Here is an 18,863-nt window from a genome sequence, read left to right as displayed (position 1 = left end):
CTCTCGGCTTTGGCAAATCAAGCCAGAGATACCTGCCACGAACTCAACTTCTCCCCTTCCCCTTGCTGCCTCTTAACCTCGAGGAAGCAGCCTTATTAAAAAGCTGGGTGAGTGAAGAAATAACATTTAAAAAGAAGTCTGTAGCTCTTTCGCTAAAATGAGTCTTGAGCATACTGTGAAAAAAATTTCCTCTCAAAAACTGCTCACGGGTCAGAGAAGGTAAATTTTAAGAGAAATACCAGAGCAGTTCCATGAAAGGTAAAAGACTTCAAAAGCCCTCCCGCCTAAAATAAGAGCATTTTACCTGAAAAATACAGCTTTAAAACATTTGAAATGTGAAGCTTACTTTCGTAACTTAATGTCCCAATATTAATCCTAAAATGATGAAAATACTCATGTACGTATGTATCTTCAAGAGTTCCATGATCTTTAACTCGTTCTGTTAGCAGTGGTGAGCTTTAGGATGATGTGTCAGAGATGGTGAGCTTTAGGATGTTGTGTCAGAGATGGCAGTTCAGTCTTTATGGACTGACTACCCATCGGGAAGCAGTTGCTCTTCCCCTCATCAGCTGACCCAAACTCTCTGGAAGGATCGAGGATGCAGGTGAGTACCGACAAGGTAATGACCATCTACAAATTCTATAAGCAGGAAAAGTGCTGGAAAGCCTGGCAGAAAGAAGTCAGCACTGCTGTGATCCTGGTTCGGGACAGGAAGGAGGACGTGACCCCAGAGAGGAGGAGGAGGGAGAGGGGGAGGAGGAGGAGCCCTACACATTTGCTGAAATCGATGACAATGACTACGACACCGTTCTGGCCCAGCGGAGCACAAAGCAGAAAAGTGGGGGCCGGTCCTTCATCATCAACAGGCCTCCTGCGCCTGCCCCTCGGCCCCCCAAGAGCCTGCTGCAAGAGGGGACCACGCCGTACATAGCTCGGGGTAAGGGTCTTCTGATGGGGGGGGGTGAAATTCTCCCAGGGCCAAACTGTCCAAATGAAAAATGTTTTCAAGCCACAGGTGAGTCGCATTGCCCATTTCTAAGTTGAGAATCACAGAAAAATAGGGGGAAGGAGGGTGGACAAGCTCTGGTTTCTAATCTCTCATGAGGGATTAATCTAGACACCCCATCCAAGAACATCAGTCACTGAACATGTGGAGAAATTCTATTGAACATTCACTCCATGGTTGGTAAGAGAGTTGCTCGACTCATGAATGATTGTAACACACACAAAAGGAAGTGTCTTCACTTTTCTGTCCCTAATTTTACCTTTTGTCCCTAATTCCATGTAAAATCATTTTTCAAACCTGAACAGATTTGAATAGTAGAGTCTACTAGATAAAATCCCTCTGATGACTTCACCTACGGCAGAATTTCTGCTTCATTTTAGACTCTGATCCCACATCCTCGTTTTCGTGTGGTTCTGATGAGAACAAAGAATGCCCGTATTTCCTGACACTCGGGAGAGTTGGGAGGTGACCGGCCACCACGTGGGTGGCCTCTCCCACCACTGACCATCCTAGAAACTGCACAGATAGGATGAAAACACCAATTCCATTTTTGGAAAATTCATATACAGTTGATAGAAAAATAAAGTCTGGGAACTTTTTAGTGATTTGTTGGAGAAAATATTAGGAATGAAAATGTTTGGGTGATAAGCTGAGAGAGAGTATATGTGCAGAGGATCTAAACCAAATTCCTAAAGGGAACCTTTCATATATGTCAAAGTATGTTCGAAAGAAACCATCCTGCTCCTTAGGCAATCTGTACTGAGAGATGTAAGAACATTTATCAAATATGTATGTGTGTATATATGTACATATATGATACACACACCATACACAACACTATGATGAAACTTTTTGAAGAACTATAAAAATTAGCAAATGATTTTTAAAAATGAATGTTTCCTCCCAAGCAGAAAGTGAATTTGTACAACAATCATCTAAAAGTTTTGGTTTGTTCTGTACTAGACCTGGTGGTGCCCAGAACCACATGCCATGCCAGGGATCAAACCCACTGCTCTCTCTCCCGCCCCAATGTCTACCTACATGATCTTGGTTGTTTTGTTCATTTGGGGGTAGTGCTTAGGGCATAGAAGTGGGGTCAGCCACGTGCAGGACACGCACCTTCCCTCCTGTTATCTCCTGGCCCTAGTGTTCAGGTTACTCATCGCTCTACTTACAGTCCTGCCAGAGGCCTGTTTGGGAGGAGAGGGCGAGTCTTGGCCTTCAGTCCTCCTGTGATCTCTTCCCCCACAGGCTTCTCTGCCTCAACCATCCTCCCACCCCCTGGTCTTCCTTTCCAAGAGTTCCTTTCCTCCTTCTCTTTCTAAGTCACGTAGAGATAACGCCCACTGGGGGAAGGTTTCCAGCCTCAACAGATGACTTCCTGTTCCCCCCTCGGTTGACAGGGCCTTATTCCGAGTTCATTTGGATGATTTGGGTAGAATATAATTTTCTTCCCTTTCAATTTTCAATCACTCTTGAGTTGCCCTTGGCATTTAGCAAAGCAACAAAGTTGCGTGTGACCTTTATTTGAGAGCTACTCAGTTTCTGGGACCCCAAAATGTCAAGTACAACTCAGTTGCTCTCAGAAATTTTCCATTGCTATGCACTTGTCCTTGAAGCTGCTCACCTACAAATGCAGCTGAAATGCAAACAGAGGCCTTGGAGACTCCTGGGAAAATCAGCCGTGTCCCTGGCGGAGAACGGCCTCTGTCCTCCTCACTCAGAGAAGAGGGTCAAGTGGGTCTAGAGGCAGCATTCAAGTCCCGCTCTCTCTGGCCGGCAACCTGGCCCAAATGCTGAGACTCGGGCTATGCCCATGTACCACGGCACAGAGCTTTCTGTTCCTCACCCTCCAGCCAAGCCCGCGTGCTTGAAATAACTCACAAATGAGGCTGACATGAAAAATGTCCTTGCAAAAAGCTGTCTGAAGAAACAGTCCAAGTGAATTTATGTTTCACTTTTCTCCTCTGATTTTCTAATAACCGTGCTTTGCTTTGCCTCATGTTTTGAATATTTAATATTATACCATTTTTTTCATTCAATGTCAATGTCAAAAAGAGAACTTTGCAGAAGTCATTCTAGAAGTACTTACAATAAATTGTGGGGTGGTTTTGAACATTTGCATTGAGATTAATTTAAGCCTCAAAAGTGGGTTTTCTTTCCTTATGGACTTTTTGGAGGGGTCAGGGGCCCCAGGGCTGTGGTGCTGTTGGGCTGCAGTCCCAGGAATGTGCCCGCCCCCCAGTACAGCTCAGCAATGTCAGTAACTGAGGCTGCCTGGTCCTCAGCTTCCTAATGTTCACAGGTGACCACAGTGGTCAGTATGTTCATTCCTCTTCCTTACATCTGTCAGTATTAGGTCGGAAGAGAAAAAACATTTCCCTGGGGCAGAGTGTGATCAAAGTTGGTACCTTTGAAAATTGTGGATAAAGTAATATCCTGCAAGAATTCAAACACACACGCGTCAGAACCATCTCCCTCTATTCTAAAAAAATGAACATTGATGTAACTTTTTAGTATAAGCTCCCAGTAGAGTCTCTTCCTCAAAACATAGCTTTCGAGGGGGTCTGATTATAGCTCGAGTCTCTTTTGTTGTCACTGTCACTGTCCTCCCGTTGTTCATCGATTTGCTCGAGCGGGCCCAGTAACGTCTCCATTGGAGACTTTGTTGTTACTGTGTTTGGCATATCGAATACGTCACGGGGAGCTTGCCAGGCTCTGCTGTGTGGGCGAGATACTCTCAGTAGCTTGCCGGGCTCTCCGAGAGGGGCGGAGGAATCGAACTCGGGTCGGCCATGTCGACTGCGTACAAGGCAAATGCCCTACTGCTGTGCTATCGCTCCAGCCCTTTTGTTGTCAAGAAAATTTTTAACTTGATGTACCCACTTACTCATTTTTGGTTTGGTGTCTTTGCCTCTGTAGTCAAATCACTGAAGACACCTCTACAATCAATTTCCTGGGGGTTCTGCTGATGTTTTCTGCCTTGTATTCTATGAATTCTGGTCAAATCTCAAGATCTTTAAATGACTCTGAGTTTATTTTTGCAAGGTACAGCTCCTGTTTCATTTTTTCCAGCTTTCCAAACATATGTTGAAGAGATTTTATTTCATACTTTTATAGATTTGAAAATATTTTCTTTTAATCTCTTTAGTGCCTCTGTCATAGATTAGCTTTCCTTAAATCTGGGGGTTTAGCTCAGGGCTCTCAGTTCTGTTCCACTGAGCTGCAGATCTAGCTTGATTCAAGTACCATGCAGTTTTAATAACTATAGCTTTGTAGTATAGTACAGAATTGGAAAATGCATTGCCTCTCACCTTTCTTCCCCTTAGGATTGCTTTGGCTATTCAGGAAGTTTTATGATTCCATGCAAATAGTAGCAGAGAGAGTCCCATCTTTGGGGAAAAAAAGTCATTGGCATTTTAGTGGATCTTATGTTGAACCTTGATAGTAATTTGGGTAAGATAATCATTTTAACAACATTGATTCTTCCACTCCTTGAATAGGGAGTTTCTTCGCATTTCCTGGTGTCCTCTTCTGTCTCTCTTAGCGGTGATCGGTAGCTTCACTGTGTGAGCCTCTCACCTCCCTTGCCAAGTTGGTTCTGAAGTATTTGATGTTTGGCGGTACTCCTTTGAAGAGGACAGTCCTGTTTGGGTGGAGCAAGACAATTTTTATTAAAACTTCTTTAGAAAGATGTGAAGGGAGAGAAAGAGAGAAGTATGGGCTCGAGAGAGAACCAGGGCTTTTCCAGAGTGGAAATAGGCAGCAAAGAAATGGAGAGACAAGTAAACAAAACACGTGTTCAGAGGGGACACAGACTTGAGCAGTGTGAAGGGAAGGGTCTCTTCTATTTTCTTCTATTAAAATTCACACCCAGAATTTACTCAGCGCCTGTGGGCCTGAATGACTTGGACGCTAGAATTGGCAGCAACTTCAATACCAGGGTTGGGTGAGGCATCAGAGGTTCTCTCGGGTAAGCCCCAACTTTACTGGCAAGAAAATGCGAGCGGGGCAAAGGAAGCCACTTTCTCAGATCCCATGCTCACGCTCCGCGGCACCCTCCCCCACAGAGCCACGCTGGGGACCGCTCCTGCAGAAAGCTTCTCAGACCCATCCCAGGCTCCTCAGATGCACATCTTGTATACAAATGTCTGCACTCTGTGTGAACTCTGAGCGCTCCTAGCCCAGGACTCGTTCTCGTGATCTGTTTCTTGTGACATGTCTATAGAGGCACGTGGTCAATGTGAACTGCTTAGTAGATATCTTGCTAGCAGAAGCCATTTAAAGTTCACAAATCACTGTATCACTGTATCGCTGTCATCCCATTGTTCATCAATTTACTCAAGCCGGCACCAGTAACGTCTCCATTCGTCCCAGCCCTGAGATTTTAGCAGCCTCTCCTTACTCGTCTTTCCCAACGCTGCCGTATTGGAGGCTCTTTCAGGGTCAGGGGAATGACACCCGTTATTGTTACTGTTTTTGGCATATCGAATATGCCACGTGGAGTTTGCCAGTCTCTACCATGTGATGTTCACAAAGACTAACTACAAAAAAGATAACAAATTCTGGATCTTCACAGCTACATGGTTCTTCAGGGTGAGGGCTTACTTCTGTGGTCATTCTGACAGGCTAGCTTTCTCCTGGAGAGGAGTTAAAATATGCCTTTCCCCAAGATAACCACTTATTCAAAACACCTCCCAGCTTTCATAGAAATGAAAAGTAGCATCTGACCCCTGCTAAGGGCCTTTTGCAAGGGTGGGAGGTTTGTCCACAGGTGCTGTGGGAACCCCCGTGCGGGTGGACTCAAAACAAGGTCTTTCAGCCCCCTTTGACCCACCACCCCAGGCTGCAGCCAGCTACAAGCCCCTGTGAAATCTCTAATACAGCAGGTTTTTCAGTTGCATCAACAGAAACTTACAGAGCATTTGCTAACATTCACTGTACTTCATAAAGGCCATGAATTCACCAGCAGAAAACATTTCGGTAAAATAGAACAAATAGATGGGAGGGGGCTCTCAGGCCATGCTCAGGGGTCGAGGGCTCTCCCACTGTGTTTGAACAACCAGACCAGGTGATTTAACACTCTGGCCATGCACACATCCTCAGGAGTATTTTAACAAGCTAACACCAAAATCTGGAAAATAAATTCCACTTCCAAGTCCCTGTAATTGCAAAACTCCAAAGTTTTTAAGCTTTAATGTATTTTTAACCTGGAGAATTTGTCTGATTTTATCTTCGGATTCAGAATCTTTTCCATCTTAATGATACCAGACTAAAACTTCATTTTGTCTTGTTATTAAATGATTTTAAATCATTTTAAACAATTTAAAAATAGTTTTAAACAGCTTTGTTTTAAAATGGGGGATATAATCTGCACATTATTGAAATTTGAAAATATTTCCTTTTTTAAGGTTTCTTTAAGGATTCTTAGAACTGGCCAATGTAGGGAAATGCCTCTAATAACCTACAATCCATTCACACATGGCAAACAGGAAAAATGTAAGCCACAAACCTAGAACTCGCAAGCTATATTTAGCATGTTTTCAAAATACTAAGTTGAAACAGAAATTTGGCTTTCACCCAGATATTTGTTTTATGTAGTTTTTTTATGCTGAAAGTGTATCTATCTTCTCTATTGAGAGAGACCAGTGGAGTGGAGATACTCTCCCCCAGACAAGAGCAGAAGCCCACCGGCCCAATAACAAATGAGGAGATGTGATCCGAGGTCTTTCGCTCAAAAGAACGTGACCTGGACTGATCACACAGAGGTTCCTGTCTTTGGTCTTATGGTAACTGCGGGTGCAGCTGCTGGCCCAGGAGACCCTGCTGAGACCAGCAGGCACGCCCTCCCTGTGCCTCTTCTCTTGTAAAGGAAACGGTGGTGAGTGAAGAGCTAGCAATGTTGTGAAGAACCAAGCAACAATTCTTCAAGGCTGAGGGTCTGAACCCCACCTTCCCTAACAGTTCCGTAATCATTGCAAAACACCTTAGCCTTTAAGAAGTTACTTATTTCACCTCATCTATAAACATACAAGTTTGAACTAAATCTTGAAGGCCTTTTCCAGCTCCCAAGCCCAGTAATACAGACTGTCCGTGAAAAATAAATGGAACTCTAGGATATTCATTTGCAAATGTCAAGTTATAAAGAGTGTAGACTTTCATTAACAAATGCCAGAAGCGACAGAGAACTTTGTGGGTGTCCAATAAATATTAAACAATCGATTTTATCTGTCATCTGCAAAATGGGGTGAGTAATGCTGACTTGTCTGAGAATTTTGGGTGAGGAAATAAATGAGAACAAAGCACTTTTCAGATAATGAAGCAATTCAAATAAGCTGTTTTAATTGTTTTGAGGTCTAGTAGATGATGTAAGAACAAAGTGTCTTGCTGCATCTGTGAAATACAACCATCTTTCCATCTGTTCAAGAAAAAACAGTCATTATCCTAGCTTATCATCAAAAGTCAGCATGAGTAATTTCTGTACAAATGGAATTTTTCATGTGATTTCAACATTTGTCATTTCACAAAATGCAACTTTTTATCTTTACCTGCTTTCAACATGGAATCCTGTGTTGATTTAAATTGTTCAATGAGACATTGCATCAGTGTTACATTATTTCACCCAGAGAAAATGTTTTTCGAAACGAATGATAAGCTGCACAAATGAGGAAAAATGTATATTTAATACCCCTCCTACTCAAAACTAATACAATTCAGGCCTTGTTACTGGGGAAATTATGAATGCATGCTAGTTTACTGGAGGCTTCCATGGAGTGCTCAATAAATAATGAGACTCAATGCTGTCTTCTCTACAGTGTTTCAACAAAAAGCCAGAAGCCAATCTGATGGTGACAAGTTCCCTGGTCCCAAGAAACAAGGTACTGACCTCAACTTGCATTTACTTAATCACCTCCCAGTAAGACCAAAAGTTCCATGAATACAAGAAAAGGCAACTGAGGTAAACCACTGTGCATTGATTAATTCCATTCTCCAGTGAATTATACAATGAACTTTTGCCATAAAAAATATAATAATTTTTTTCTTACTCCTGCCTCCACACTCAGGGATCACTCCTGATGGGCTCGGGGGACCATACGGGACATGGGGGACTGAACCAGGTTGGCCATGTGCAAGGACAGCACCCTTCCTACTGAATTCTCTCTCCAGACACAGTATCTTTTTCTTTCTAATCTATTATATTTTCCAGCACCATAATCTCTCTCAAAAGATGAATGTTGATCCAAAGCAATAGTGCAGTGGGTAGGGCATTTGCCTTGGTCCCCTGAGCTCTCCAGGAGTGATGCCTGAACGTAGAGCCAAGAGTCAGCCCTGAGCACTGCTGAGTGTGATCAAACCAAAATAAATGCTGAAAGCTACAGGAACTCACTGTACAGTTAGGATCCACAGGCTTTGAACTCTTTTTTTTTTTTTTTTTTTTTTTTTTTTGCTTTTTGGATCACACCCAGCAACGCTTAGGGGCTACTCCTGGCTCTGCACTCAGGAATTACTCCTGGTGGTGCTTGGGGGACCATATGGGATGCTGGGAATCGAACCCGGGTCGGATGTATGCAAGGCAAACGCCCTACCCGCTGTACTATTGCTCCAGCCCCTTTGAACTCTTGATGAGGAAATTTTTCTCAAAAAAATGTTCTATTAAATTATCCAGTTTTTAAAATTGACTTTGGGTAGAATTCAGAGGAAAATCTGATGACGGCCACAGGAGAAGGAGGAAAGTGACAGTTAACACGTATACCATGACACAGTTCTGTATATCTGTGCAGCATGAGGAGAGGCTCCTGGGATGGGGAGAGGCCATATCAGGGAGGGGGCAGGGAGGGAATGGTGACAGGTGGGAAGCAGGGCCCTAATCCCACGCTTACTCTGGCTTTAGTGGCAGATCCACTCACTAGTGGCTTCAATGTCCCATCCCAATTGTTTAACCAGAAAGGGCTAGGTCACTAGAATATTTACTCAAAGTTTGAATGAATTTTTTTCTCTTGATATTAAAATATAACTTACTGCTGTTTGGATTAGTCAGTGTAGAGCCTTTTCTTGGCTTCCTTTAGACTTTCGTGGGCATTAGAATTTATAAGAACAAAATCAAATGTAGTTGTATTGGCAAGCACTGGAGGAACATCAAGATTTAAGATATTAGGAAACCTCCCTGTAACCAGAATCCACAGAAAAACTATTAGACAACATTTTAAAAAATAAGAGTAGCTGGGAAGATTTTGACATTAATGATGTACCTCAAGGTCATCATCTATCCAACAACTTCTCCCTAAAATTTTTGAGCTAATTATGACCATTGGGTTCCTGATGGGCACAGCAGGAAAGTGAAACCTGCCCATTCCTGAATTAATGAATATGATTCAAATAAGCTTCCAACATGCCTTCAGATGCGCCAGCCTCTTAGTAGAAAGGCTTGTCAAGGCAGCACAGGCTTCACCAGTTTTCACCAAGATGCCTTTATGAAATGTTTGCAGAGTCTCTAAGGTGAGGGAAGTCCTGTTATCCCACTCTGTGCTGGAAGGAAGAAGAGCCATCTTCCCTGTAACAGTGGGAGCGTTTCGGATGGGCCCCGTTCTAGACATCCAGAGACTGCTGGCAGTTACATATGGCCAAGCCAGGAGATATAAACAGGGAAGGAATACGAGGGCTTCTTCTTCGAGGGCCCCCAGAGCCCCTGCCCAGAGACCACTCAGTGGTCTAGAGCATCTCCCAGCGTGAGCCAGGTGACAGTCCTGGGATTAAAGGAAGAAACCAGGTCAGTTTCCCGAGACAGAAGATTAATGACACAATTTCCATGGAAACTGATCTCCCCAGATCAAATTTTGTCTCTTTAAAAAAAAAAAAGACAAGGAAGGGGGCTGGAGTGATAACACAGCTGGTAGGGTGTTTGCCTTGCACGCAGCCGACCCAAGTTCGATTCCCAGCATCCCATATGGTCCCCTGAGCACCACCAGGAGAAATTCCTGAGTGCAGAGCCAGGAGTAAACCCTGTGCATAGCCGGGTGTGACCCAAAAAGAAAAAAAAAAAGACAAGGAAAATTCTAGGGACTTTAGGTTTAAATTTTCCACCAAAATACAGTTTTAAAATCCGCTTCCTCAAGTGAGTTTTAAAATCGACCTAGCAGTGAGGTGGGTGAACATGACACCCCTCCCCGCACCTCCTTGACCCTTCCCTCGCCCTCCCTGTGTCCACTCCGCCCCTCCCCAACCCTCCCCACCCCTCTCCAACAGGGCAGGAGCTGGTGTTTCTCACCCTGCACACCAACAGCTGGATTTTGTGGTGGGTTTGAAGCTGATCCATCTTGGCGGCTGCCGTGGTGCCCACGTTCATGGAGCCTGGTTCAGTCCCAACCCCAATCCACCATATGCTCGGCTCCCTCCTGATGGCCAGAACATTCTCCTTCCCCGGGGCCCTGCCCACTAAGAAGGGTCCATAAAGCATGGTCACAGTTTCAAAGACTTGACCAGCATGACGGGTCAGAGAGCAAGAGGGACCCAGAAGCACCCCCAGCCCGTCCTCACGGAACCATGGGGGGTCTGGCCTGCGTTTCTCCACAGGACTCAGGCGGGAATCATGGGGTGGGTGGCGGGGGGGGGTGCAGTGTGAGACGAGGGCGAGCGGTAGGAAAGAAATGAGACCACAGGAGCCTCAGCAAGAAGCAGCCGGAGGGGCTGGAGAGATAGCACAGCAGGTAGAGCGTTTGCCTTGCACGCGGCTAACCCGGGTCCGATTCCCAGCATCCCATATGGTCCCCTGAGCACCGCCAGGAGTAACTCTTGAGTGCAGAGCCAGGAGGAACCCCTGTGCATCTCCAGGTGTGACCCAAAAACAACAAAAAAAAAAGCAGCAGCCTGAGAGGCACTGGTCTGAGGCGGGGCTCCACATGCCTCCAAGACCATCGCTCTCTCTTTGATCTGAGCGACCCCAGGCTCCACCAGGACTTTCCCCGTCCACTCCCCAAGAGCCCCTCAGATGCAGTCGGTGGAGACACTGAGGCGAGCAGCTTTCACGGGCTCTCGGTGTCTCCGTGTGGCCCAACAGCAGAATCAAAAGACAAACTGAAGTGAAATAGCAAAGAGTGCTTCGTTACTGAAAACTACCCGCGTCTGTGGAGGTGGACTGGGCGCAGTCAGTGGCTCCCGCAGGACAGCGTAGGCCTGGCTGCAGTGGGGAACGGGAGGATGTGGGAGTTTGGTGCCGGGGTGGGGGCGGATGGAGAATTACAGGGCGAAGCCAGGCAGGGCTGGCGGCTTCCCTGGGCTCTCCTGCAGGCGGCCCGGGGGTGGGAACAGAGCACAGGACCTGCCCACAGCGGGGTGGGCTCTGACTTCTCCCTGGCCCAGCCAGCAGGGCACCAGATAAGGCCCTTCACAAGCGACCCAGGCGCTCTGCACGCGGCAGACAGGGAGCCACGCGTGGTGGCAGAGGCCGTGGGGCCGCTCCTGCGTGCCCCGTAAGCTCCCAGCACTCAAGTGTTCCCACCCCAGCACCTGGTTGGGGCATCCTCAAAGGAATGGAGCTCATGTTTGTGACACAGTGCTTGGTTCCCAGTGCCCTCACGGACCGGAAAGTAGGAGCCCAGGCTAGGGCTAGGCACCGAGCACCTGCCCACACCAGAGGGAGCTCCACCCCTGCCCAGCACCAAACAGGACACAGACCCTCACTGCTCATAGAACACTGTCCCCGTCATACTGACCCGGGCTGACCCCATGCTGACCCTCACTGTCCCTGTCACACTGACCTCAGGCTGACCCGTACTGTCCCCATCACACTGACCTGCACTGTCCCTGTCATACTGGCCCCGAGCTGACCCGCACTGTCCCATCACACTGACCCCATGCTGACCCACACTGCCCCGTCACACTGCCCCTGGGCTGACCACACTGTCCCCATCACAGTGACCTTGAGCTGACCCGCACTGTCCCCGTCACACTGACCCACACTGACCTTGCCACACTGACCCCGGGCTGACCCACACTGCCCCATCACACTAACCCGCACTGTCCCCATCACACTGACTCTGGGCTAACTGCACTGTTCCCGTCACACTGACCCTGTCATACTGACCCCGAGCTGACCCGCACTGTCCCCATCACAGTGACTTTGAGCTGACCCACACTGTCCCTGTCACACTGACCCACACTGACCCCGTCACACTGACCCCGGGCTGATCCCCCCCGCCCCCCGCAGACAGAGCCCGGGACGGGATTCCCGTCTCCGCCATGGCCAGGAGCTGCCTGGATGCTGATCAGGAGGAGCTGATCGTCCTGCAGGAGAGGGTGCGCAATGGGGAGCTGACCGTGGACAAGGCCCTGGAGAGGTTCCGGCGCTGGCAGCAGGGAAAGGAGGACCTGGAGGCCCGGCAGCAGGTACCGGCACCACCCCGACGTGGGGGGAGGGCCCAGCCGTGGGTGCAGAGTCCCAGAGATGCTCTCCAGTCACCCGCTGGGAACCGGGAAATGGCCCTGGTCCACAATTACAAACTCGCAGCCAGTCAGCCATGAGCCGGGTGTCAGATGCAGCTGTCTGTAGAGTGGGCACACGGTGGCCCTCGCTGCTGCACTCAGACGTGACAACGTCTGCTCAGAATCGTGGAGTGTCGTGAGACAGACCTTCAAGTCCCACACCTAGTGTAAATGTTCTGCCCTTAAACTTTGAAAACCGAGGGCCGGAGTGACAGTGTGGCAGAGCGGGCACTTGTCTTGCACACGGCTGACCTGAGTTCGGTTCTCAGCACCCAGCCTGATTCCGAGCCCTGCCGGAGTGACCCCTGAGCAGCACAGGGTGTGGCCGCAAACAAGAACAGAATTTTATGAACCGTCCCCACCAACCATCCGTGAGGGGGACACAGTCCGTCAGTGGGCACAGCAGGTGCTGCATGGGGACAGGTGCCAGCCCTCTCTCTGTCTTGTCCTTTCCTCACTCAGGAAAAACTGCGCCAACTCCGAGACTGCATTATTGGGAACAGGCCAGGCGACGAGAACTTCTATGGTAGGTAAACAGGCGTCTTCTCAAATGCCAGTGACCGGGCGGCGGCCAGGCCAGGACTCTGGGCACTGGGCAGGGGAAAGGTGCCCTCCCTGGCCCTCGGGGCCCCCTTGAGGCTGTGACTCAACACGTGAGATACTCTTCCCCTCACCCGACCTGGGATGATGAGCACTGGTGACTTGCCTCCCTTTGGTTTCGATGTGAGTTGCAAAGAAGAGACTTCTGCTTCTGTTATTTTTCGTACAAGCCATTTTATACCGTATTAAATTATTAAGCAGTCATACTTTTTTAATAAGGTAGAATATTCTCAGTTCCCTCACAATTGTCCACATGTGGGTCATTTTCCAGCGCAAATCTCAGGTCGTCTTTCCCGCGGCCAGGAAGCGTGGTTCTTGGCGTCGCAGACCCCCCTTGCCAATAATTAACAGTTGCTGTCAGGGGGAAGCACTCATTTTCATCTCCGAGCAACCAAACATTATTAAGATGGTAAATCTTCCCCAAAGATAAACAACACGTTTCCAAACGGAAAAGAAGCCGTGTGCCACGTGACGGCTGCCGAATGCTCTCGCTGCTTCCTCTTCAATCACACGGCGAGCTTTCAGCTAACACTTCGTGGTGGAGACACACACTGCTAAAATTCATCTTCTTTTCATATTATTTGATTATCTACTTTTCCATCGAGAATAAGCTCTCTTAGACATGTTTTGTAAAAACAGAAGCATACTTTCCAAAAGTACAAAGTTCATAAACACAATGAATGCACAGAGAGTTCGCTGTACAGATTTATTCATTCTAACTGGAATTCATTCATTCATTCTACTGAAGTATTAGCAATGTACAGAGCCGCAAAACAACTAAGTCATCTTACGAGGACATTACTAGTAGCTGATAATATTGATTTCCTACTATACACCAAATGTCATGGTATTGATTTCTGAAAATAACTCTTGAGATAGGCATTGGTACCAAATTAAAAATAAAAAGGAAGTGAATTCTGAGAAATAAGCCCAAAGACACACAAGATTCCAGAGTCCATGCTCTTAGTTCCTGTCTCTTAGCTAGAGACCAGTGTGCTTTCTTCCGGCCCAGGTGAAGTGAGTAGAAGCAGGTAAGTCACTCCACTGTCCGCAACACTTTTTGTGAGTCTGTAGGCCTCTGGTCATAGCAGCCTGGGATTTTAACCGAGATCCAGGGGGGTCCCTGAGGCAGCCCTTGGCAGACGGAGGCAATGCTCTTGCTCTGGCCATTGAAGACCCAAGTTGGGAGCACATGGAGTTGCTGGGACACCCAGGGGCCCAAATGTCCACCATGGCTGGGAGGGTCTAAGACGTTCTCTGACCAGGGCAGAGCCAGAGACCCCCTAGGAGAGTCGCGGGGACTCTGGGGCCTGTCAGCCCAGTGCCACGGAGGGACCTAGAAAACATCTTGGGCTTTCTTTGTGATTCATCCCTGGAAAAGGCATTAAGGCAGCCAGCAGTCTTACCTCAGAGGAATATTACAGAATCCAGAATGCACAGTACATCATCTCTAATGGCCAGCATTCCGCTGCTTTATGTATTTTAAAAAAGACATAAAAAGAAATGGAAAAATGTCATTCGCGAGAAAAATAAGCCATCAATAAAAATTAAGATGACCTACTCTGCTCTTACCAAAAAAGAGCCGTTTAAGTAACTAGGGGGACTGGAGAGAGAAGACAGCAGGTTCTTTGCACATGTGGCCCCTGAGCATCACAGGTGTGGCCCCCAATCAAGGAGTAAATGAGGAATCTTGGCATAAAATTGAAACTAGACATAACCGCCAAATGGGAATTGTCGGAAGTAAAATTACAATTAAGAAATGAAACATTTGGGTCTGGAGAGGCAGTACAGCGGGTTGGTGTTTGCCTCTCACACAGCTGACCCGGGCTAATCAGCAGCCCCCATAACCCCCGAGCACAGCCAGATATGGCCCGAAATGGGGGGAGGACAGGGATGAGGCATTTTTAAAATGGGCCTAGACCAGAGTAGATGCAGCAGAAGTGAGCTAATGAAACTGATGAAAACAGTAGAAATGACTCAGTGTGATGAGCTGAAGCCCTGAGGTGAGTGGGGGGACAGGGAGGGGCCGTACACAACTGTCCCAGCAGGAGGGAAACAGATAAAGACATAATGGCCCGAACACGCGCCAAAATTTTATGTCAGCCACCTCCATAGAGAGCCGAGAACTTACCCAAGGACCAGCATAACTTCACAGGCAACTTATAAACTTATAAATAAAGGTTTAAGTGATGCAGTTATATTGTAAAAATACTAAAAGGGGCTGGAGCGATAGCACAGCAGTAGGGCATTTGCCTTGCATGCGGCCGACCCAGTCAGCCCAGGTTCGATTCCTCCGCCCCTCTCGGAGAGCCCGGCAAGCTACCGAGAGTATCTCGCCCGCACAGCAAAGCCTGGCAAGCTCCCCGTGACATATTCGATATGCCAAACACAGTAATAAGAAGTCTCACAAGGGAGACGTTACTGGGCCCACTCGAGAAAATCGATGAACAATGGGAGGACAATGCTACAGTGCTACTACTAAAAGGGGAAAATGACCACAGAATTCTATATCCAGGTTACATACTTTCATGACTTTGTTGAAACAAAGTCATTTTCAGATAAATAGAAAACATTCATAGGCAGCAAAACTGAAATATAAGATGCTAACAAAAGCTATACAGTGTGAAGAAACTACAACAAATTCACAATAAGGAATAAACTGAAAAACATGCAACGTAGATAGGTAAAAAATGTTTCATCTCATATTATCATTTCAAAGATAACAAAGTAAAATATTAACAGCAATGTTAGGGTTTAAAACATTTCAAGAAATGAAAACTACCACCAAGAAGCTGAAAGAGAGAGCTGGGCAAGGGGCTTGTACTGCACGTGTGGCTGGGGGCATGTAGAAAATACCCATTTTACAGACAGTTTCCCTGAGTATCTGGGAATCAAGGGCAGTGCCCGTGAGGATATTCGGCTCACCATATCTGCATACAAAAACAAGTCAGTACTTAGTAATAAAAATAGGCTGAATGTCATTCATCCAGAAAAAGCTTTAAATCACACCCGCACTGCTGTGCCAGGCTGGAGGGGGCAGGACAGCCAGGACCCCTGGTCCTTGACCCCTGGCCCTTGGGCACTCCTGCCCTGCCTCACCATGCCTTCTAGGGGCACTTTTTCACGAGAAATGGAAGGTATGTGAATGTGTCACGAGAAATGACAGAATGTGTCCGTCAAAGGCAGCTCAGACCCCACAGCGACTCCACGCAGACCAGTTGAAGGGGCAACAGTCCAGGGCCCAGGAGACAGCAGCCATTACTCATCTGTGTGTCATCAGTGGATACTCACCGAGAAGGCGGGATATCTACTTACACTACGACACGAATGAGTCTCAGACCCGAAGTCAGCTGTGTTGGACAGTCCCACTGATCCTGAAGAGTAGATAAAATATTGTCTCCGGGGCGGGGGGGAGGGCAGGCAGAAGGCACCAGGGAGAACTTTCTAAGGAAAGGAAGTCGCCTCTGTGCTGACAGAGCAGGAGAGGATGTACCTAAACAGAGTCTATGAATTGCACCCTTCATTGTGGGGTGCTAAGGGGTCCCGACCTGCAGGACTCCACCTATGAGGGATATACTGGGTGAGGGGGCTCCCGAATGAGAAGAAATGGATGCATGTCTTGGATAAAAGGTGTGCGACAACCTTTATTGTCTGCAAGGCACTTATATACCTTAAGGTGGTGCGCGCAAAACAGAATGGGCTGATCTCTGTCGTAGCTAATGGTCAGTGGACGGACAGTCAAGATAGCCGTCTAAGGAGTGGAGAGTTGCAGAGGGGCTAGCCAGATTGCATCATCCAAGGGCCATGCAGTGGGAAGCCGTGCGCTTGTGAGGAATGTACAGGCCCACAAAGCCAAGATGGAGACCTCTGGCTCCCCACAATTCATCATCACTCCTAAATGTGGGTTTTTCATGGAATAGTCTGGGCTCAATCCTGCCAAAGCAAAGTAGCAAGCTTGGATAAAACATCTCTCAAACCATAAGCCTGGGGGGCGCTGGAGCAATAGTACATTGGGGAGGGCATTTGCCTTGCACGCAGCCAACCTGGGTTCGATTCCCAGCATCCCATATGGTTCCCCTGAGCACCGCCAGGAGTGATTCTTGAGTGCATCACCAGGTGTGACCCAAAAAGCAAATAAATAAATAAGTAATCGTGAGCCTGGGCTGCAGCAGCAGGGGAGAGAGACGCAAACATGCACAGACACGCTGCAGGGCCGTGTGGGCGTGCTGCTCTAGCATCAGGCTGTCACCTCTCGGTCACCTCGAAGGCCAAGTGTGTTGACAATAGAGTGGATTAAGCTGGAGCTAAGTTCTGGGCGAAACTCAGAGTGTTTTCTGTCTTCTAGGTCATCTCACCATCGTGCACCACCCTAATGGTAAGTGTCGCTCAAAAGTCCTGCCAAAACCACAACAGCCAGCCAACCTCAGTGCTGACGTGAACTCACTCAGTTAGGCAGGACGCTGTCAAAATTCACATCAGCGTTTGTACTTTTCCACGGATGAGAAACCATTCTAGGAGATGCTCAAATAGCAAAGGCCTTGTAGGGGAGTGACCGGCACCTGTGCTTCACAGTGTGCTGGCTGTGACCCCTGGCAAGTCACCTCGGCATCGTGCACCTTTGTTTACTGTGTATAATTGAGATTTCAGGGAACTGAGAACCTGAGGAAGCATGGCGGCGGGGTGGGGGGCCCTCGAGGGGCCGCGGCAGAGCCCAGGGACACGCATGTGCTATGAGGAGCCAGACCAGCTCCAGGAGCTGTGGGAACCTGAAACAGCAGAAAGGGCAGGACAGGGTCCTGGGCCCGGAGGAAGGGAGACTGAACTCTCATAAGCACGGGCAACACTGGTGCTGCTGAATGGGGATCAGCGATCGCTGGGTCAGACGGGAATTATTAGCAGAGGGTTGAGGGTCCTGTGAACTGAAAGCAGGACACTGAAAGTGTCCCTGCCGCGAGCGCCCACAGGCAGAAGCCTCGACAGCGACGCTTCAGTCAGCCTCTCTCCGCTCCTTCACTTCACACTTTGCCCACAGCCTGGTCTGTGCAGTTAGAAACGTAAGTGCCGAATGAATAAATCATTAACTCTCTAAAGTATTGAAATAGTAATCAAGTTTGTATTTCTAGGAAGCGAAAGCATCTACAATGAGAATAAGTTACTTAACATATCCTTGGGCAATAAGGTAGGACATGTTTTATCTTTAATTTATTTTTCTTAATGCAGCACCTTCTCTCCTGATGATGCTTTGAAATATTCTAATAAATTTGAACCAAATAGGGGGGCATAAGCATGTCCATGCAAAAGCTATGAGTAGCTTTGAAAATTTACTATTGGGAAGAAATCAGATAAGGAATTCAGGGGGAACGTCCCAGACCTGGGTGTGGTTGGGGTCCCGAGGGAGTCCCGGAGGTTAAGGCGTTTCCCTGCACACAACTAGTCCAGTTTGATCCTGGCACCACCAGGAGTGATCCCTGAGCACAGCCAGAGGTGGCCCAAAAATGAAAAAAAAAAAAAAACTAAACATAGTTGAGTCCCACATGTACAGAGCAACTAAATTTTTGAGAAATTATGACTGCATCATCTTTAACAAGAGGAATATGATTCATCTACTTATAGTATATGGAGGACTTAACGTTTGATTATAAGAAAAATATAATCCCAAATATTTTTTCACTTTAATATGTGTTGGCTGCTGGAGCGATAGCACAGTGGGTAGGGCGTTTGCCTTGCACGTAGCCAACATGGCCGACCAGAGTTCGATTCCTCTGCCCCTCTCGGAAAG

At 47.5% G+C, this 18,863-nt stretch overlaps 1 protein-coding gene across 1 annotated transcript; it reads left to right on the top strand.

Annotated features, from left to right (window-relative positions):
• The first annotated feature begins 598 nt into the window (after nt 1–598).
• On the top strand, nt 599–17,536 carry BANK1 (B cell scaffold protein with ankyrin repeats 1). Its single transcript, XM_056114301.1, has 6 exons — nt 599–604; nt 712–937; nt 7,822–7,884; nt 12,210–12,388; nt 12,947–13,010; nt 17,430–17,536. The coding sequence occupies exons 1-6, from the start codon at nt 599–601 to the stop codon at nt 17,534–17,536; spliced, it is 645 nt and encodes a 214-aa protein (XP_055970276.1).
• The last annotated feature ends 1,327 nt before the right edge of the window (nt 17,537–18,863 follow it).

Source organism: Sorex fumeus, unplaced genomic scaffold, assembly GCF_029834395.1.
Source record: "Sorex fumeus unplaced genomic scaffold, SorFum_2.1 ptg000024l, whole genome shotgun sequence".
In the NCBI taxonomy this organism is placed as follows: domain Eukaryota; kingdom Metazoa; phylum Chordata; class Mammalia; order Eulipotyphla; family Soricidae; genus Sorex; species Sorex fumeus.
This window is presented reverse-complemented; position numbering and strand designations above follow the sequence as displayed.

Bases quoted from the DNA above. Each gene is read 5' to 3' on its own strand.
- BANK1 (XM_056114301.1), top strand. The intron at 7,885-12,209 runs GTACTGACCTCA...CGCCCCCCGCAG, and splicing joins CCCTGGTCCCAAGAAACAAG to ACAGAGCCCGGGACGGGATT. The intron at 12,389-12,946 runs GTACCGGCACCA...TTCCTCACTCAG, and splicing joins ACCTGGAGGCCCGGCAGCAG to GAAAAACTGCGCCAACTCCG.